This window comes from Natrix helvetica, assembly GCF_964273705.1.
Source record: "Natrix helvetica genome assembly, chromosome: 1".
In the NCBI taxonomy this organism is placed as follows: Eukaryota; Metazoa; Chordata; class Lepidosauria; order Squamata; family Natricidae; genus Natrix; species Natrix helvetica.
The window spans coordinates 57585523-57605531 of record NC_138548.1 but is presented as its reverse complement, the minus strand read 5'-3'; the positions used below and the strand labels follow the sequence as shown (position 1 = coordinate 57605531).

The following is a 20009-nucleotide window of genomic DNA, read 5'->3' as shown; positions in this document are numbered from 1 at the left end:
GAGTGGCTGATTTGAGAGTGGCGAACCAGCTCTTCATTGCGGCTATTGATAGGGGATGAGGTCAACCGCTACCTGTTTTGGCCGAGTTAGTCTTCAGGTGTGCTGGAATTGCGCTGGGAAACAAACGTCCCGGCAAGGCAGTCTGTCGGAACGGAACTGCCTGCCCTCCAATTCAGTAGTCACCTAGAGTAGAGGAAAAAAACCTACAAGGGAAAATACTTACAGATAAAAGAGTTAATTTATCTATTATGCTTGAGAGAAAAAATATATGTCTCTTCAGGCTGGGCTGAGTTAAAAAACTGAACTCTTCCAGTCAGAGGTGGCGTGGTCAACAATTTCATAACTCAGTCTCTAGGCTAATGGACAAATTTAACCCATGCTTGGATTCTCCAAGCAGCACACAGGAGAAAGTTATCGTAATTACAAAGCAGCCACTATAACAATATTTTTCAATTTGATGGTATCCTAGATCAGAGTTGCTCAACTTTTCTGACTTTGCGGACTGGTGGGGGAGGAGGGTAAGCGGATGCTTTCATGCAAGTGGGGTCAAGCGCATTCGCAATCCATTGCACACGGGATGGGCCTGCCCGCCGCTTATGTGAATGGAGCGCACATACACGGTCACCCAGTGGTCACACAAGGGGGATGTGCATGCGTATTCACCCACCACTTCCATGGCCCGGTTCCAAAAGGCTCAAGGCCCGGTACCACTACCACCCTGTACATATGTAAACTACATCCACTATCAAACCTATGGGATACATAGGTTCCCATATGAACTACTTAGGGCAGGGGTGTCCAAACTTGGGAACTTTAAGACTTGTGGACTTCAACTCCCAGAATTCCCCAGCCAGCATGAAGTGGAAAATTTGAAAAAAAGTTTTTGCACTCTGCAAATCTCCCCAAAACGGCCCGTTTTTTGCGAAAACAGGCCCGTTTTTTTCCACCAAAAAAGGCATGAATAGCCTTTAGGGAGCTTGCAGAGTGCTCTGGGGGGGAGCAAAAACTAGCAAAGTGGCCTGTTTTTCGTTAAAAAAAGGGCATGGATAGCCTTTAGGAAGCTTATATAGTGCTCCTGGGGGCTGGGGAGGGGGATTTCTGCCCTCCCCAGCCCCCAGAGGCTCTCTAAAAGCTTCCTAGGGCTATGCACAGCCATTTTGGTGAAGGGGACGAGGTTTTGGGAGGCAAAAAAATGCTGTATTCAGTGCACCTAGATTTTCAGCCTCTTGAGGGAAAAATGTGCGTCTTATGCTGCGAAAAATACTGTATCTCCGATTCAAACCGAAGAGCCAGCGTTATCCGAAGATGCTTCTGTGGTGACATGGCCAGCATAACTATACCCTGAAGGCGCAAGGAATGCTGTTAGCTTGCCACCAAAATGCTATCTACTTACCTACTTGCATTTACATGCTTTTGAACTGCTATGTTGGCAGGAGATGGGGCAAGTAAGAAGGACTCAATCTATCATGTGGTACTTAGATCTCAACCTTCCAACCTTCCTGTTTACAAGTCCTTATAACATCTTAATCACTTGGCCATAAATATTATTTCAAATGATTTTGCAACTGAAGGAGCAGTCCTCAACGGCACATAGTAGAAAATGGGAGTAAATGTTCTTTATAGATTTTTAGTAGCATCTAGATTACAGATGCTAGGGTAGACTGGGATTAGATGAGTCTTCTGATCAGCATGGCAATTCTACATTCCCAATTTCAAGTATTTGAATGCCACGAAAATAAATGTATAATCCATCCATTCGGCAAAAAAGCTTTTTTGAGTTCTCATTCAGAACACCTTTAAACTACAGTTAACAACTTCAAATGAAATAAAGGTATTGTAATTCAGTTTTTCTCAACCTAATTCTAGCAGAATACGATACAAAAACATGATAACCATCATATTACAATCAATGTTACTAAAATAAATAAATTCCCCATAACTTCATGGGATGAAATGCTAAGTTGGATCCTGCAATTTTTACTTGCCTGTAAAACTGTGCTGTCTCCAAATCCAAAGCCTTCTTTTAATAAAGCTGTAATATAACTGAGATCCATACATAAAAAGGGGCTGGCAGTGCTATAGTTATCCAGATTATCACAAACTAAATGAAAACAAGGAGGAGAATATTCAATAAAATTAGAATAGTTGCTGAAAAATAAACATACATAATGATTAGTATCACAGAAACTCTTGCTTAATACTAGTTTACTGCTAATCATGGCTGAAGGATATGGAATAAGCTATGGTTTTGGCTGCTTGCTTTTCCTATATCTTCTAACCATGTGGAGGAATAGATTTCAAATGCTGGGCTGAGCATCTCAAGAAGTTTTCAAATGTACTAATGAATGTGGCTTGAGTTATGTAACCATAGGCTGTTTCCAATTCCTTAGTCTTACTTGATGAGGTATTACTGTCTATTTAAACTATAGAGTAGATCATTTACTCCTCACTTAACATAAGTTTGTAAACACATTATAGATAATACATACCAAGATGAAATGTGACCCCGTAAGATGGCAAATATTGTTGAATTTATGATACCTATCAATTGATTTTCTTTCAAGGATTTCTTTTAGTCAGTGAGATAATTAACCTGTCTTATCTCTTAAGAATAATTATATTGTTGTTTCAAGTTTAAGTATACCAAACATGACAGTTAAGTGATTAAAAAATCTGTAAATGCAAGATAGCCAAATAAAAACAAAACAATATAAAAAAAATTGAGCTATTTAAAATTGGTAGTAAACTAACTAGAAGGAATCTAGATAAAATCAAACTCATTTTACCTTGTTTGGCTTTTCTTTCAAAGTCTTTCACATATAAGACACCACCTTTCTCATAATCTGAAATGACAAAAGGTTAAAGTTATCATCTGACTCAGAAAAAGTTACTGTAAAAATCATAGCTCTGACATAATGAAATCTGTATTTCAAATTGTACAGTACTTCCAGATCAGTTAAAATCTGAATGATGATCATTTTTTTTAAAAAAATCACGATATTTTTGAATCAATACTGCAAAATGACACATTTCTTGCATAGTTCTCTTTCACATTAAATTTAATTATGATTATTCCCCTTTAAGGTATAGCTTTTTCTTTATTTCATATTAACATTTTGGAACGATGCAGCCTTATGGCCTTGGTTAAGTATTTTTCTTTAGCAGGTTAGGCACCACTTTGTGCCCCCAGGTCTATCTATTCTCCATAGGTCTCTTACACACAGAGAGAGCAGTAAGTTTTATTTCTGCCTGGAGCCTTAAGCATGTAATCCCCTATATTTCCTTTTAAGGGAATAGGTTGCTTGGTTGGGGAAAAAAAGCGTACTTCTCCACTTTTCTCTCTCAATGCAGCTGCTATTAATGTTCCAATATAGCATTACTCCGCTCCTAATCACTATCTTCCCTTCCCCTCTCTTCCTTCAGCTATTGCCCTGATAGCCAAAGATATCACTTGCAGCCCTGCTCTTTTTTGACAACTGTGAGATTAGAGAATGTAATGGCTGTTTCTAAAGGGCTCTTATTTTTCAAACCATACCTTTTGCTGTCCCTTAGGAAAATTTAAATGATTTCTCTATTTTACATTGGTTAATTAGTTAATGTCAACCTTGCTTCTAGCTGATATTTTATCTGCTATTGCCTTACTTGTTATAAGATTCATATGTTAGTTATTATTTGCATGATTTTATTATTTATTAATAACATTTATATGGCCATTCAACTCATAGTAACACTGGAGTACTCTCCACTGAGATTTTATCTTGAGATTAAGCTAAAAAAAATAAGTAAATTGCTTCTGCAGGTTATAGGGTTAATTTCCAAATTTTTCAAACATTTCCTATTCACCTATAAGGTCCGTGTCCACCGCCCGATCATAATAATAGGAAAAGGCATAAAAGGAACTTCTCTGAATCTCATCTGGTTGATGCAATTTTCCTTGTACAACCTTCAATACTTCAGTATAACATGGTTCAAATCCAGTTTTACCTATCAGAATAAGACATTAGTATAAACATGACATAAATCATAAACTCCAGTTCCTCCTTAAAATTACTAGTCTTCATATAACCTCATTCTTATTTTTTCCCTTTTATGAATAAACCCACAATTTACTTCATTTAAAAAAAAAAAGCTTTCCTAGAAAGCAGTATCTTTTTGAATTACCTTCTGTGTTGCCACCATACTGGTATTTTACTCCACCAAAATGCCATTCTGCTTCCAGCTGTTTTGGCAGACAAGAACTTCTGAATGTCTGTCCAAGGGCTTCAAGAGAGAATATGGAAGAGGAAAATTTATTTATAAATACACACACACACACACACACACACACACACACACACACACGTTTAATTTGGTTTTAATTGCAAAAATATGAACCCTGGGAAAAAAAGTGGAAGTGAAGACTTTACTCATTTTCCTATGGAAGATGCTATATTCACTAGACCAGTGGTTTTTGGACTGTTGGAGAGAGGGGGATAATTTGGGCACATCTTGAGGGTAATGGAGCAATTTGTAAGTATTTGCGAGTCAAGGATCCAATTCAGGAATGTTGCTGGGTGGAAGAGCAGGCTGCTTGGAATACATGCCTTTCTTTCGCATTTAAGCTTCTCTCCAGCAACAGCACGACAGAGTTGCCAATAAAGTACACAGCTATGGGAGGAGACACATGTTTTGGAGCTCTGCATCCATCAGCAAACTGAATACAGCAGCCAAAAAAGAGAAGTTTTTCCTTCTACCTGAAGGAGAGAATGATCCAAAACAGAAGGCAAGAAATATAGAGGGCCAGTGATACAAAACACAATGTAGAAAAGGTATATGAGTTCTAATGCTGCTGTTAACATAAAAAGAAGAAATCTCAGAGAAAGGACAAGACAGAACAAATTTGAGAAAGAAATATTGATGGACACTAATAAAGCTGCAGAGTATAGCATATTCTGGTAGGTAATTTTAAAAGAGGAATAGGTAATAGTAATATAGTACATTGAATGCCTGTACAATAGAACAGAATCTAGGAAGCACATATAATTTTTGATGGATTTTGTTATTTACAGAATAAAGCATTTATCCAACACTTAGAGAGAGGTTTAAAGAAATCATTTGTCCGGGGTTCATTGCTTTTGTATCTCTCTTGAATCTGGGTCAATCTAAATGGACATGGTATAAAAAAGAATCCAGAACATTCTGCCAAGACACTTGCAGGAAAATGAAGGCCGCAGTGCTCAAATGAATGCAGAGGATATAGTTTAACATTTTGGCAACCAACTTTTAAAAAATATTTTAGAATTTGAAATGTACATTAGGTACAGGGTACATATTAATGGGCTCACTGAAAAAAAGATGGACCAGGAGGGTTTTTTATGTGGTTTGCGTTTTGGAGGTAAAAAAAAAATTCCTTTAAAAAATAAAACAGCAAGTCCATTATGCACTGAAAAACTCTGAATTGGTGTCAAATGCTACTCAGTTTCCCTGAAAATAAGACCTCCCTTGCAACACAGCAGCAGCCTTGAGGTGACCACGCTTGCCACCTCCTGCACCTCAAAAATAATAAGGCATCCCCAAAAATAAGGACAAGCGCTTATTTTGGGAAGGGGGGGGGGTCAAAAGAAAATAAGACCCTGTCTTATTTTCGGGGAAACATGGTAGTAGTATGCATTGGTGGATAGGGCGTCAAATTATATTTGGGATATGTGGTTTCAATATTCTTAGCAATTCGCTTCTAATAAGAATAGAGCAAGTATCAGCCACCAGCCAAAAATATATTAATTGCTGGGCTGCCGCAATATACTCTTAATATGCAGATAGAATAATTATTTTGTCTGAATGTACCTTCTAAATTCAAAGCTCCTAATGTTGCCAACCGAGCAGCTTTCAGCCCAAGTCCCAAGTAGCTAAAAGGGAGGATAAGGAACACTTAATTAATAACCAAGGCAATGTATCAACATTTTACAAATTTGGATATAATTGTGTTTATTTTCTCACTTACCTGTGTGTGTATAGCTTATAAGTGCTGTTGAACATTTGAAATGAGGTAAGAAAGTCCACTGGTGTTTCTGTTAAGGTTTCCTAAAAATTATGAGAATGAAAAGTAATCGTTCAGGAATTGTTATTTTACACCATTTTTAAATATGTACCGACCAAGCATTACTGGATGAACGATACCTTTCAACATCAACAAAATTTATTTCAATAAATTCTTTAGTATTGCAAAACTTGTGCTTTTACATAATTTGTATAATTCCCTGACACCATCTACTACACAATGAATACAGATTGCGGATTTGTAGATTCTGAATTTTATATGCTTATCAGAAAGTGTCTACCAAGGAATGCTTTAAGTAATACCAATATATTATTTTATCTATTTTCTATAGCCAGTAATAAGCAAAGTTTTAATCTGGGTCTTTTTTAAATTTCCAGGGAAAAATATTTTTATTGATCTACAAATTTCTAAACTGAAGTTTAACATATCCTTCAGAGATACATTGACAGGAACACCTTGTGTCAAAAATAACTTTTTTTCTTTCTTTATTACCTCCCTGACTTCCTAACCATTATTCCAATTTATATAGTAACCCTGCGTGTGTGCGTGAGCGTGTGTGTGTGTTTATATGTCTATGGGTATGTGTGGGTGTCTCTGGGCTTACAATTAAAATCATATAAAACAAATATTTAAATTTAAAAATGTTTATCATGTTTGTACCATTTTTACTAATACAAAAAGTACTAAAACCACCATAAAAATCTATCAAATTCACAGCTAAGATAATCACATCTACCAATAACATTCAATACAATGGCAGTATCAATCCTATCACTTTCCCAGTTCCCATGTCTGCTGACAGAACCATGTTTTTAGGATGTTTAAAAAAGCCACCAGGGTTGGGGTCAATCTGATCTTTCCTCTTTTGGTCCTGCCAGATGACACTTCTGGCTGATGGGTCCTGCAAGATCCCTTCTATCAAATCAGATATGATTGTTATATATGATTGGGGAATGGTTAAACCTCAATCTACCTTTCCACCATAACTACAAAAAAATAGAAAATGGTAAAAAAAAGAGAGAGAGGCCAAAATGGCAGCAGCAACTCTCATGATCGAAGCCAGAACTATTTTTCCAGATGTGTATACAGCTGTTGTATGGCCATCTGTGAATCTTTTTTGCAGGTATCTAAGGCAAAAAAAAAAGCTTGGCTAGTGATTAGATATCTTTCGAATTAGATATGGGGATGGGATTACAGGTTGTTTTTTTTAAAAAAAAATCCCGAGAGGAAGGACCAGATATTTTTAGATCTCTACATTCTTTTTTATGTCATGATTAATACAAATTCAAATGCTTATTGACTATTTTGTGTAGTTGTTTACAGATTCAATAGATGAGGACAGTGAATGTAGCAGAACAGTTTGGATACCCTTACAGTTAGGACTTTGTAATTTCTCTTTGGGTAAAAACAATAGTTTCCAAACATTTCCTGCAGCCAAATAAGAGTTCTAATTTTGCTTTTGGATTTCTTTTCCATTCTACCTTGGAGAAATATTTTAGTTAAGAAATATTGCATCTCTGAGATATCCTGAAAGATTTTCAAGATATTTAATTCTGATAATTGAAAGGCCAATCAAAATCCTAAGTGTTAATATTGTTGAATGTAACTGTTTAAGATATGTTGCTACCTAGCCAATTTCATTCTTCTGTTCACTTGCATAATGTTTCATGTGGCACTGGTGTCACATGAACCCACAAAGTAATAGAGGCACCTGTGTATTTAGCACTGGCAAGGTGTTCATTTTTTCAAACGCTTCATTCTTTTTTCTCAAAATAGATCTCCAAATGTGGTTATGGTCAAATAATTGAAATTTTGTTTCACTAGGCCAGTTGTGGGCAACCTTTTTTTTCAACTGAGCCAAATCTCGCCAAAACCACGATTGAAATTTATTTTGAGAGCCACATTTTTAAAACCGAAAATACATAGGATGGTACACTGTTTTTAGTTTCAATAAACTCTGGCATTTGAAGCACGCAAGTCTTAAAGCTGTCAAGTTACAAGATCCTTGCATCCCTAACCCTTTAGGAAAAAAAACCCCAAGGGGTCTTCAAACCTGACAGCTTGAAGACTTGTGGACTTCAACTCCCAGAATTCCTTCTCCAGTCATGTTGGCTCAGGAACTCTGGCATTGAAGCATGCAAGTCTTAAAGCTGTCAAGTTGCAAGACCCTTGCACCCCTAACCCTTTAGAAAAAAAAACCCAGGGTCTTCAAACCTGACAGCTTGAAGACTTGTGGACTTCAACTCCCAGAATTCTGAGAGTTGAAGTCCACCAAGGGCATCAATCATATTAGCCCAGGCAGGGATCTGCAAAATTGGCTCTTAAGACTGGTGGACTTCAACTCCCAGAATTCTGAGAATTGAAGTCCACCATTCTTAAAACAGCCAACTTTGCAGACCTCTGTGTTAGCCCAAAGCCTGGCGCTGGGCGGGCCTTGCTCCCCCATTGGTGGAGCCCCAAGAAGCAAGGAGGGAGAAAAAGAGACGGAGGCCAAGGAGCTTCTCCCCCCCCCCGCAAAAATCTTATCAAGGAGCCGGCGGGCAGTAGCAAATTAGCTGATCACGCGGCATGATCGGCTAATTTGCTACTGCCCGCCCGGCTCCCCGGTTAGATTTTTGCTGGGAGGAGGTGGGGGGGAAGCTCCTTAGCTTCTGTTTCTTTTTCTCCCTCCTCGCTTCAGGATCCTCCCTAATCATTGTGGGTCGAAAAGAAAAAAGGGAAAGGGGCGCTTGAAAAGAAAAAAGGGAAAGGAGGCAGAAAAAGAAACGGAGGCCAAGGAGCTTCTCCCACCCCGCAAAAATCTTATCAGGGAGCCGGCGGGCAGTAGCAAATTAGCTGATCACGCAGCGTGATCGGCTAATTTGCTACTGCCCGCCCGGCTCCCCGGTTAGATTTTTGCTGGGAGGAGGCGGGGGGGGAAAGCTCTTTAGCCTCCGTTTCTTTTTCTGCCTCCATTCCCTTTTTTCTTTTCAAGCGCCCCTTTCCCTTTTTTCTTTTCGACCCACAATGATTAGGGAGGATCCTGAAGCGAGGAGGGAGAAAAAGAAACGGAGGCTAAGGAGCTTCCCCCCCCGCCTCCTCCCAGCAAAAATCTAACCGGGGAGCCGGGCGGGCAGTAGCAAATTAGCTGATCACGCCGCGTGATCAGCTAATTTGCTACTGCCCGCCGGCTCCCTGATAAGATTTTTGCGGGGGAGGGGGGGGAGACGCTCCTTGGCCTCCGTCTCTTTTTCTCCCTCCTCGCTTCAGGATCCTCCCTAATCATTGTGGGTCGAAAAGAAAAAAGGGAAAGGGGCGCTTGTTTTGAAGTGCCCGAGAGGAGGGAGGGGAGCGGGCGCCCGGCACACAGAAGAGCCACATTAAATAATAATAATAATAAATTTAAATTTATTAGCCGCTCCCTCTCCAGACAGGACTCGGGGCGGCTTACAATAAAACATATAAAACATAAAACATGTGCAAACACATAGACATCCAAATATACACATATACTAAGACATACATGCACGGACATACATGCACGGAGGAGGTAACAGATTACATCACATTTAGACAATTAAAAGTCACCATTAAAATACCCCATTGGAAATACCACAATTTAAAATTTAAAAGGACTGTCAGGAGGAATAAGAAAAAATTTACGGTTGAGCCAGGCCAGATAATTGAAAGAGGTGGGTCTTCAACTGTACACGGAAGGAGCGGAGATCGGAAGTAATCCTGATGTCATGGGGGAGGTCATTCCACAGGGCTGGGCCCATCACAGAGAAGGCTCTGCTCCTGGGTGTCGCCCCCCGACACTGTTTAGCAGACGGCACCCGAAGAAGTCCCTCTCTGTGTGAGCGGATTGGTCGTAGGGATGTATGGGGCAGGATGCGATCCTGCATGTAACTAGGCCCTGTGCCATGAAGCGCTTTAAAGATCATAATCAAAACCTTGAAACGCACTCGGTAGACTACAGGAAGCCAGTGCAGCTCGCGCAGGAGAGGTGTTACAGGGGAGTATCTAGTCCTCCCCATAATCACCCGCGCGGCCGCGTTCTGGACCAACTGCAGTCTCCGAGTGCATCTCAAGGGAAGCCCCATGTAGAGAGCATTGCAGTAGTCCAGGCGAGACGTCACCAGCGCATGGGTGACTGTGCGTAGGGCATCCCGGTCTAATAAGGGGCGCAATTGGCGCATCAGGCGAACCTGATGGAACGCCCCCCTTGCCACAGCTGTTACATGGTCATCCATGGACAGCCGGGCATCCAGGAGGACGCCCAAATTGCGCACCCGTTCCATGGGGGCCAGTTGCTCGCCCCCGATGGCCAGTGATGGGAGTAACTGGTTGAACCGGGAGGCCGGAAGCCACAGCCACTCCGTCTTGGAAGGGTTGAGTTTTAGTCGGTTGCCATCCATCCAGACCCGTACGGCCTCCAAACACCGGGACATCATTTCAACGGCCTCGTTGGGGTGGTTTGGGGTGGAAATGTATAGCTGAGTATCATCAGCATACAGATGGTATCCCACCCCAAAACCACGGATGATCTCGCCCAGCGGTTTCATGTATGTGTTGAACAGGAGAGGCGAGAGCACCGACCCCTGTGGCACCCCACATATGAGGGGGCTCCGGGTCGATCTCTGCTCCCCTGCCAACACACATTGCATCCGGCCAGAGAGGTAGGAGCCAAACCACCGTAAAACGGTGCCCCTGACTCCCAGCCCCTCTAGCCGGTGCAACAGGATACCATGGTCGATGGTATCGAACGCCGCCGAGAGATCTAATAGGACCAGGATAGAGGAACAGCCCCTATCTCTGGCCCTCCAGAGATCATCAACCAACGCGACCAAGGCCGTCTCCGTGCTGTGCCCGGGTCGGAAGCCGGACTGGCGCGGGTCTAGATAATCATTCTCCTCCAGGTGACGTGGAAACTGTTGTGCCACCACACTCTCTACAACCTTCGCTAAAAAGGGAAGGTTGGAGACTGGACGGTAATTGACTAGGTCCGTTGGGTCCAGGGAAGGCTTCTTGAGCAGGGGCCTCACAACCGCCTCTTTCAAGGCGGCCGGTAGAAACCCCTCACCCAACGAAGCGTTCACTAGGCCCAGGAGCCAGTCGCGCGTAACCTCCCAGGATGCCAGTACAAGCCAGGAGGGACACGGGTCCAATAAACATGTGGTAGGACGCAGACGTCCACGCAACCTGTCCAAATCCTCGATGGCAACCGAGTCAAACTCCTCCCAGAACGGTCCCTCAAGACTCGCCTCGGGCGTCTCGACTGAACCACTGAAAGGGGCCCATCCCATCCGGATTTGAGCGACTTTGTCCTGTAGATATTTCCCAAACTCCTCTGCTCTGCCCTGTAAAGGGGCTTCCCGCGGTCTCTCACACAAGAGGGAGCGAGTCACCCGAAACAGGGCGGCAGGGCGGTTATCTGCGGACGCAATAAGAGCGGCACAATGTTGACGTTTGGCCGCTCTTAATGCCACAAGGTACGTCCTCAAATAGGCTCGTGCCTGTGCTCGGTCAAATTCGGAACGGGAGGATCTCCAACGACTCTCTAGGCGTCTCTTGTGGCGTTTCATCACCCTTAGCTCCTCGGTAAACCAAGGCGCCAGGGTGGTTCGTCGCCGCAGGAGAGGCCGCAAAGGCGCCACCCGGTCTAGGGCCCCGGTAGTCGCACTATTCCAGGCGTCTACCAGGTCCTCCACACGGGGGCGGGTCAGGTCCACAGGAGGTGGCCCAAGCTCCGTCTGGAACCTATCTGGTTCCATCAGGCGCCTGGGGCGGAACCATCTAATACCTTCCGGTTCCGCCTCCCCGCAGCGGGGGGTAGCACCAGGGAAGTAAAGTGTGTAAAGAGCCGCATGTGGCTCGCGAGCCGCGGCTTGCCGACCACTGCACTAGGCCAAAGAACCCTCTTTCGAAACGTTTCGCATTACCTTACTGATGTGGTCCAGACCAGTGTTTCTCAACCTTGGCGACTTTAAGTCCTGTGGACTTCAACTCCCAGAATTCCCCAGCCACAGCTTAAAGTCGCCAAGGTTGAGAAACACTGGTCTAGACCAGCCTTTCTCAACTTTTTTACCCTGGAGGAACCCTTGAAATAATTGAACTCCTACATAAAAATTATATCTGCAGCTTACATTGTGAAACATGAAAAGTTAAAACATTTTCTCAATCATTTGTGGGATCTCTGGTGACCTTGTGTGGAACCCTAGAGTCCTCCAGAACCACTGTTGAGAAGGCTGTTCCAGATGGGGACAGAGAGTTTGGCAATATTCGTGTGTAGATCATATTTATATAAGCTATGCCTGTTCTACAGCCACTACAGTTAATAGCTGATGTTTTCAGTAGGTTCCTTGCAGTCTCCTGCAAGGTCTGCAGAATTTTTGCAGGTCTAGCAGATTTTTTTTCTTGTCTTCAAGCTCTATGTAGCTTTCATTTCTTAACAGTGTTTACAATACAATATAATAACAGAGTTGGAAGGGACCTTGGACGCCTTCTAGTCCAACCCCCTGCCTAGGCAGGAAACCCTATACCATTTCAGACAAATGGCTATCCAACATCTTCTTAAAGCCTTCCAATGTTGGGGCATTCACAACTTCTGGAGACAAGGTGTTCCACTGATTAATTGTTCTAACTGTCAGGAAGTTTCTCCTCAGTTCTAAATTGCTTCTCTCCTTGATTAGTTTCCACCCATTGCTTCTTGTTCTACCCTCAGGTGCCTTGGAAAATAGTTTGATTCCCTCTTCTTTGTGGCAACCCCTGAGATATTGGAACAATGCTATCATGTCTCCCCTAGTCCTTCTTTCTCTTAAGCTAGACATACCCAGTTCCTGCAACCGTTCTTCATATGTTTTAGTCTCCAGTCCCCTAATCATCTTTGTTGCTCTTCTCTGCACTCTTTCTAGAGTTTCTAGAGTTTCTCACAGTTGAAACTGCTAGCTGGCAACATTCAGAGGTGGATTTTTTGAACAGCCTTTCTTGGTGTAGGAAGAGTGAATATCTTCATTTCTAAGACAGCTGTTAAAGGGCCCCATCACTGTTGAAAATAGAGCCTTACACTTACAACCAGAGAGATAAGAAAGGCATAAATTGTTCACTGCCAAATCTGGCTAATTGCCAATCGCCTTTTGGGGCCTCTTAACAACTTTCTAGTAAAAATAAATTAAAAACGCTTTATTGCTATACTCAAATGAATCCTTACTCCTTACAAAGAAACAATTATTTTCTTATTTGGAATTTATACATAAATTCACATAAAGAGTAAATAAGCATTTAAACATGCAGAATGGCTGGGTATGTAGAGGTTGGGCATTCATTTAAGGATTCATTGAAACAGGCAATCTGAATAGCGGTAACTACATGACAAAAATCAACCATGTTATCTTAGGGTAGTTTTCGAGTTATGACCGTAACAAAGCCTGCTCATTAAGGCCATAGTTGTAAGAGTTATAAAACGGGTTCACTCATGATCAACCCAATTTTATGTTTTTTGCAGTGGTTAGGTAAACATGGTCATAAAACAAATGCTATGGTCATTAAGTGAACCAATGGTTTGCTCTGCAGAACTACCTACCAGTTTTCGGCAAAACCAAAATAAAATACAGTTATGTGACTGCAGGACGCAAACAGCTATAAACATGGCCATGTTGCCAAGCATCCAAAATAGTCATGTGAATGCATTTGCCCCCACCCCCAACTGATGGAACATCATATCTGAGTGGTAAATTCCTCTTTTCGGAAAGGTTGTAACTCTGAACCATCACTAAAAGACTGGTTGTAAATTGAGAACTACCTGTATTTTGGTATAATGTCCTGAGTGAAGCCATGTAGTTTCCTTTCCATGAATTTTGAATATGATACAAAAGAGTATTTGGGTTATTTAAAGCATAACATTAGAAAGGTATGTTTCTGTGGAGAGGAGGAGCCAATGTTGCAACGATACGGATGTGCGGTCTCGATGCTCCGAGACTGCAGCCGATACTTTTGCTGCTGGGGACCTAACCTGTCCCGCAGAGACGGTGAACAGGAAGAATATGTCTTGCTGATCTCAGGGACATTGCAAAGTCCCTGATGAATCCAAGAGAAGTTCTTCAAGCCGGCGACAAAAAGTCCAGCCATCAGGCTGATGAAGTCGGGGCGGCTCCAAAACGGAAGGATACGGAAAGAGAAAGTGTTTCCAGCTGGTGAGGAATTTTTACTGTTTTAAAAGAGACTGCCTATAAAAAAACTTAAAGTTAAATTTAAATTTGAGAACAGAAGAAATAAGCGGCGGAATTAATCTTTGAATGGTTTTGGTCAGTGGGTTATCTTACTTTTTAAATGCTATCTTCGTGGATGGAATTTATGCAAGCCTTTTAAATTGAAGGAATTGAGTTTTCTTTTTCTTTTTCATTATTATTTTTTGCAACCTATGGACTAAAATTCACCTCCTTCATTACTGCGTGTGTTTTTCCTTTTTCTTCTCCATTTCATTCAAGAATTTGACTTTTTTTTTTAACTTGGAATAAAAAAAGATACAAAAAGCAACAAAGAAAATTGTAACAACAGAGGGAAAGATGACACTGCTACTCAGAGGCTGGAAGTTTTTGTATTGGAAACAAAACACTTTTACTTTCCTCACTGATTATTCTGGCTTGGCACTTCAAGGTCTCACTGTTTTGTCTATAGAGAGTGATAAGAAGAAAAGCATACAGATGTTCCTTTGAAGTATATCTTTAACCAGAGAAAAGTGAAAATAAGACCTTATTGTGTATTTATGCTTAATCTTGTAAAAACCTTCCAAGCCAGAGCAGTAGTGTTTGTCAGCTTGAGATAATGGCACAATCTCAACAGCAGAAAGAAACTTTAAGCCTGCAAAAGATATTGTTAGAAATTCAGAAATTATCAAACGCATTTGAGAGGACAGAGAAGAAGTTGGAAAATCTAGAGCATCTAACAGTAAAATATGATGAAGAAGTTGGAGATATTTATCAAGTGGAAAAAGTGGAGGTTAGAGTCCTAAAAACCGAAGAGAAAAATGACTACAAAGAAATTAAATCCGCTGATATCTATGGTGATTGGTTTGTGTCTGGAAATGGAAAGAGTGGAATACGGAAAGAGGAATTAAATGGAGGGGAATTCTTCCCCAGATGGCAAGATATAGAAGAAGAAAAAATAAAAGAATATATGGATTTAAAGAGAGAAATTTTGTTAGCAACATCGTTGAAAACACCACTGACGATTAAAGATAAGCTGATTAAGGAAACAGAAGAAGGGCATCGAAATTACATGAGAGACTTAATAAGCAATGAGTTACAAAGAGGAGTCCATACAAATTTGATTAAGGAGATGATTAGAGGACTGATACCACAAATGGCAGAAGACATGAGATTGTTTTGCTACTGGAAAGATACAGGTTGATAGATGAAAGGGTATAATCTAAAACTAAACTTAGTGAAATTTAGTGACAATAGATACAGTTAAAAATAATTGATAATGATAATAATGTATACATGTGTATTGCTATGATAACTAATAATTGGATATGAATATTGAATGGTACCTATGAAAGGAAGATTAGAATTTTTTTTAGGTTATATATAAAGGTTAATAAAAAAGAAGTAAGTTAAGTTTAGTTAAGTTTTGTTTATTAGGGGGAAAATGTTATGATTAGTTAAATAAAGGAGGGATAATGATAATGTATATATATGCATGGGTACAACATAAGGAAAGTAGATGTAAATTGTTAACAGTGATTTGGAAAGGAGGATTAGAAATTTTTGTTACTATATATTATGGATGTTTAGCCAGAATAGGCCATAAGGATTCAGTGTTATTGGAGGATATTAGAAATAGCAAATGAAATGCCAGTATGTGGTTATGTTTTAAATCTTGATATATTTTATGATGAAGGATGTTTAAACAATTATAGTCAAATGAAAATGGAGGTATGATGATGGTAATATGTATAAATATATCTGAGTTAAAACACTTGAGTTAATATGAATTATGTTTGATGACTGTGGAAGAGATGCACGAAAGTCTTTTGTAACCAGCTGATACACTTTCTACAGTATGTAAAGAAGGAGGATTCTTTGTGTTGTGTCTGTTTTGAATATATATATAAAGAAAGGTATGTTTCTGTTAAGGAAGATATCAAAGCTGAAAGTGACAATGGACATAAAGATTATCCAAACTGTGGAACTTGCAATAGATCCGGCTATTCTATCTCCTCACCTCCAGCTGTGGCAGGAACGTTATCTGAGTTGAAGCCCCTCCCAGGTCCAGAGTTCCAACTGTCTGCTGCTCTTGGCCATACAACTGCCCTGCAGATAACATTGCAGAAATTCAAACAGTACCCATATACAGCAAAACAATAACAACAATCCTATTCTGGGAGAGTATTAGAAAGTCAGAACAAACATAACAGATGACTCTCCTACTATTAATAGGCTTCCTATTCAATTTTTGTGAATTCTATATATTAAAACAGAAACATGTCACAGTAAATACCTGTCAAAAAATTCACAGTGATCCAGGCTAAAATACCTGCAAGAGAAAGAAAAAGCTGAACTGAAAAATCCATGCACCTATAGACTACAAATACAAACTACAAAGGATTATTTCACACACTGCATTTCCACTGATCAGTAACTGTTAGTATTTTTCCAAGCAGAATATCATTTCATTCATTGTTTGACTTCTCAATTTTTCACCAATTGGTGGTTGGGATAAAATGTTCTTTTAACTCTCATTAGTGTTTCCACATCTAACATTTACTCTTCTTTATTTCAGTTTTTGTACTTTCCCATCAGGTTTCTTAACACACCGTAAACCAGTGGTGGGATTCAAAATGTTTTACTACCGGTTCTGTGGGTATGGCTTGGTGGGCGTGGCAGGGGAAGGATACTGTAAAATCTCTATTCCCACCCCACTCCAGGGGAAGGTTACTGCAAAATCCCCAGAGAATAGATGGGGACAGGGCCAGTCAGAGGTGGTATTTACCGGTTGTCCGATCTACTCAAAATTTCCACTACCAGTTCTCCAGAACTGGTCAGAACCTGCTGAATACCATCTCTGCTGTAAACCCTGCAGATTTATTGCATAATTTTACTGAAACCAACTTCAAATAACATTTTAAACTAATTGCCAAGTTAAGTCAGTTTACTCAGCTAAATAAATGTTTGGATTAAGGACATTCAGCTGAACTAATCTTAGATGAGTATGTAATACTGAATTAAAACGTAAACCCAATCCATGCTGTAGTTCTCCATATAATTTGATGAAGCCAAATTGTTTAGCTAGGTTCAAGTGGTTAAGGTTTCTGTGGGAGAAAGTTTTGATCTATGTTGATAGAAGTAGTGGTGTGCTCCTTCTCCCCCCACCCCGCCAAAAATCTCAGTATGTTCATATTAGACGTCTGTCCAGTTTCCAATCTTTCTCTTTGAGAAAGTTGGTGGAAAAGGAGGTGCATGAGTATGGAATCTGCATTGCTTGCTCAAATGGATGATCTGCAGCCTTTCTATTAGACCTTTAAAGGCATTTGATCCAATTGATAATGAGGATGGAGGTGGATGGCATTGTTTTACACTTCCTAAATGAGAGGTTCCAATCCATGATGCTGGAAAATGAGCAGTAGGAGTACCATAGGGCTCAACTCCTGTTTGAAGCAGGAGGTTATGGCAACATTAAACCTAGACTGGAGGTATGTGTGTACATGTATCTTTATTTATTTGTTTATTTATTATGTCTCCCATCTCACTGATACATGACTCTGGGCTGCTTACAATATGATAAAAAGTAAAAAAGGCAATACAAAACAATTATGAGAATTAAATGGACTTGCATGGTACATGGACTTTACATGCCATTGTCCTTTAAAACTACACTGAAACTGGGATTGTTTTGAATGTAGCAGCCTGCCTATTGGTATTTTAGAGATGTTGTAATCATAGGATACTGGTTAGTAGTAAGTTCTCAAGTAAAGTAGAGGGTGCTGGTTTTAAGTGCCTGATTATCCTATTTATTCAATTTAGGGTGTTTTGGGTTCCCATATTTCAAGATTTCTGGATGGCACAGAAGCAGATCTTATTGGTCATGGACTACTCCTTTGTAGTGGTTCCACTCTCCCCAAGTTCATCTCTCCATCAAAAGCTATACTGATGTTCTTCAAGAACACAATGAAAACTGGTTTTAAAAAATTCTTCAGATTGAATTGACCAAGCACATTGTCTGTATGCGTAGGGTTCTAATAGTTGATTTTTTTAAATCATAATTTTAGCTTTTGATAGTAGTGTTTTATTTAGCATTTGACTGTTATTAATAGTTAAAGTACTATTTTATTTAGTATTTTATTTGCATGCTCCTACTGTAGTTAACTAAGTAAAGTCATTGTGGAACAAGGAGGTATATAAATAGAAAAATAAAATAAAATGCATATTCATTATGACATAGCTATATCTGTCTTTTGCTATTATGTGTTCCAACTGTAAACTCCATAAGGACATTAGAACTAGTTGAATCTATTTTCCATCTAGTAATATGCTAATACAGCCAAGCAATTTTATCATTTTCCTGTATACAGAATCCTGTTTCCCTAGGATATTATAATCTTGGTCTCCTTAAAAGCAACATCACAATATTTTATCCTGTTCTGAGAAACCCTTCTTCCCCTTTTACTTCCCAAGTTATTTCTCTTCTCTATGCCTCATTTTCCTTATTTGTAGGACTCACCTTCATAAGATCCATCCATTATACTAACACTATTATCAGGAACTAAAAATGGTGAATCTTCAAAGACCATTCTGACCTGTGGAAAGAAAAATGAGAGTGATCATCTTAGAACTGGAATCATTTACAAACAGAAGTATGCAAATTATGCAATTTTCTTCTACAAAAAAACAGAGGAATGTTAAATCAGCTACAAGTTAAATGGTTTCATTCAATCTCTAAAAACTACCATTAAAACCGGATTGCTTTCTGCATTACTAAGATGCCAGCCTTAATAATATGGACCTATAGAAGAAATAGCTATAAAATCATGAGAGTTGGAAGAAGCCATTAGGCTACTGAGTTCAATTTCTTGCTCAGTTCAGGAAACTCAAGTAACCCATTCCTGATCATTGGCTGTCCATGTCTACTAGAACAATCCAGCAAAAGGGAGCTCACCCCTTTCCTCATTAACTGATTCCATTATTGAACTGCTCTTACTATTACTTTTCTCTCATTCATCCAAAATCTGCCTTCCTAGAATTTAAGAATAATATTCTATGTCCTGCACTCTTGGACAAATAAAAAACAGGTCATGGAATTATTTTATGTGATATCCCTTCAAGTACAAGTAGTCCTCAAATTATGACTCGAATTTGAGCCCCAAATTTATGTTGCTAAGTGAGAAATTTGTTAAGTGAATTTTGCCCCATTTTATGACTTTTCTTGCCCCATTTGTTAAGTGAATCACTGCAGTTGTTAAATTAGTAACACGGTTATTAAGTGAATCTGGCTTCTCCTTTGACTTTGCTTGTCAGAAGTTCGCAAAAGGTGATCATATGACCTCAGGACACTACAACCATCATAAATGTGAGCCAGTTGTCAAATATCTGAATGTAAAACATGTGACCATGGGGATGCAGCAATGGTCACAAGTGTGAAAAACAGTCATAGATCACTTTTTTTCAGTGGCATTGTAACTTTGAATAGTCACTAAGTGAACTAAAGTAAGTCGAGGACTACCTGTACTTGAATAATATTATCAAATCTACCCTCAGTCAACTTTTTTCAAGATTGCACATACCCTGTTTCTTTTCTATTTCCTCGGAGAACCAAGGACTTCAAATATCCCAAATCATATCCTATCATCCTCACTGCATTTCTGTGTGTGTTTTGGAATTGGAGACAATGCTCAAGGGACCTGTGACCAATCTAGGATACGGTGCTTTTCTTAACAAAGGATTCAACTCCCGTTGAGTTTGATATAGTATTTTAAAAAGCAACTAGGGCATATTTA

At 40.0% G+C, this 20009-nt stretch overlaps 2 protein-coding genes across 4 annotated transcripts in view; one reads left to right on the top strand and one right to left on the bottom strand.

Moving 5' to 3' along the window:
* The window catches only part of MIA2 (MIA SH3 domain ER export factor 2), a 141918-nt gene extending 126043 nt beyond the window's left edge, over nt 1-15875 (top strand). For all 3 annotated transcript variants that reach the window (XR_014173850.1, XR_014173851.1, XR_014173852.1), the window contains one exon: nt 15860-15875. The gene's annotated coding sequence lies outside the window, so the exon portion shown is untranslated. The remainder of the gene's footprint in view (nt 1-15859) is intronic.
* Nucleotides 1-20009, bottom strand: part of ENTPD5 (ectonucleoside triphosphate diphosphohydrolase 5 (inactive)) — a 34500-nt gene that overhangs the window by 7320 nt on the left and 7171 nt on the right. Inside the window, exons 6-14 of the mRNA XM_081936079.1 lie at nt 18737-18812; nt 16517-16552; nt 16241-16329; nt 5981-6060; nt 5824-5885; nt 4162-4260; nt 3844-3984; nt 2787-2843; nt 1982-2101 (exon numbers count right to left, since the gene is read on the bottom strand). Of these exons, the coding sequence (XP_081792205.1) occupies nt 1982-2101; nt 2787-2843; nt 3844-3984; nt 4162-4260; nt 5824-5885; nt 5981-6060; nt 16241-16329; nt 16517-16552; nt 18737-18812 (760 nt within the window). The remainder of the gene's footprint in view (nt 1-1981; nt 2102-2786; nt 2844-3843; nt 3985-4161; nt 4261-5823; nt 5886-5980; nt 6061-16240; nt 16330-16516; nt 16553-18736; nt 18813-20009) is intronic.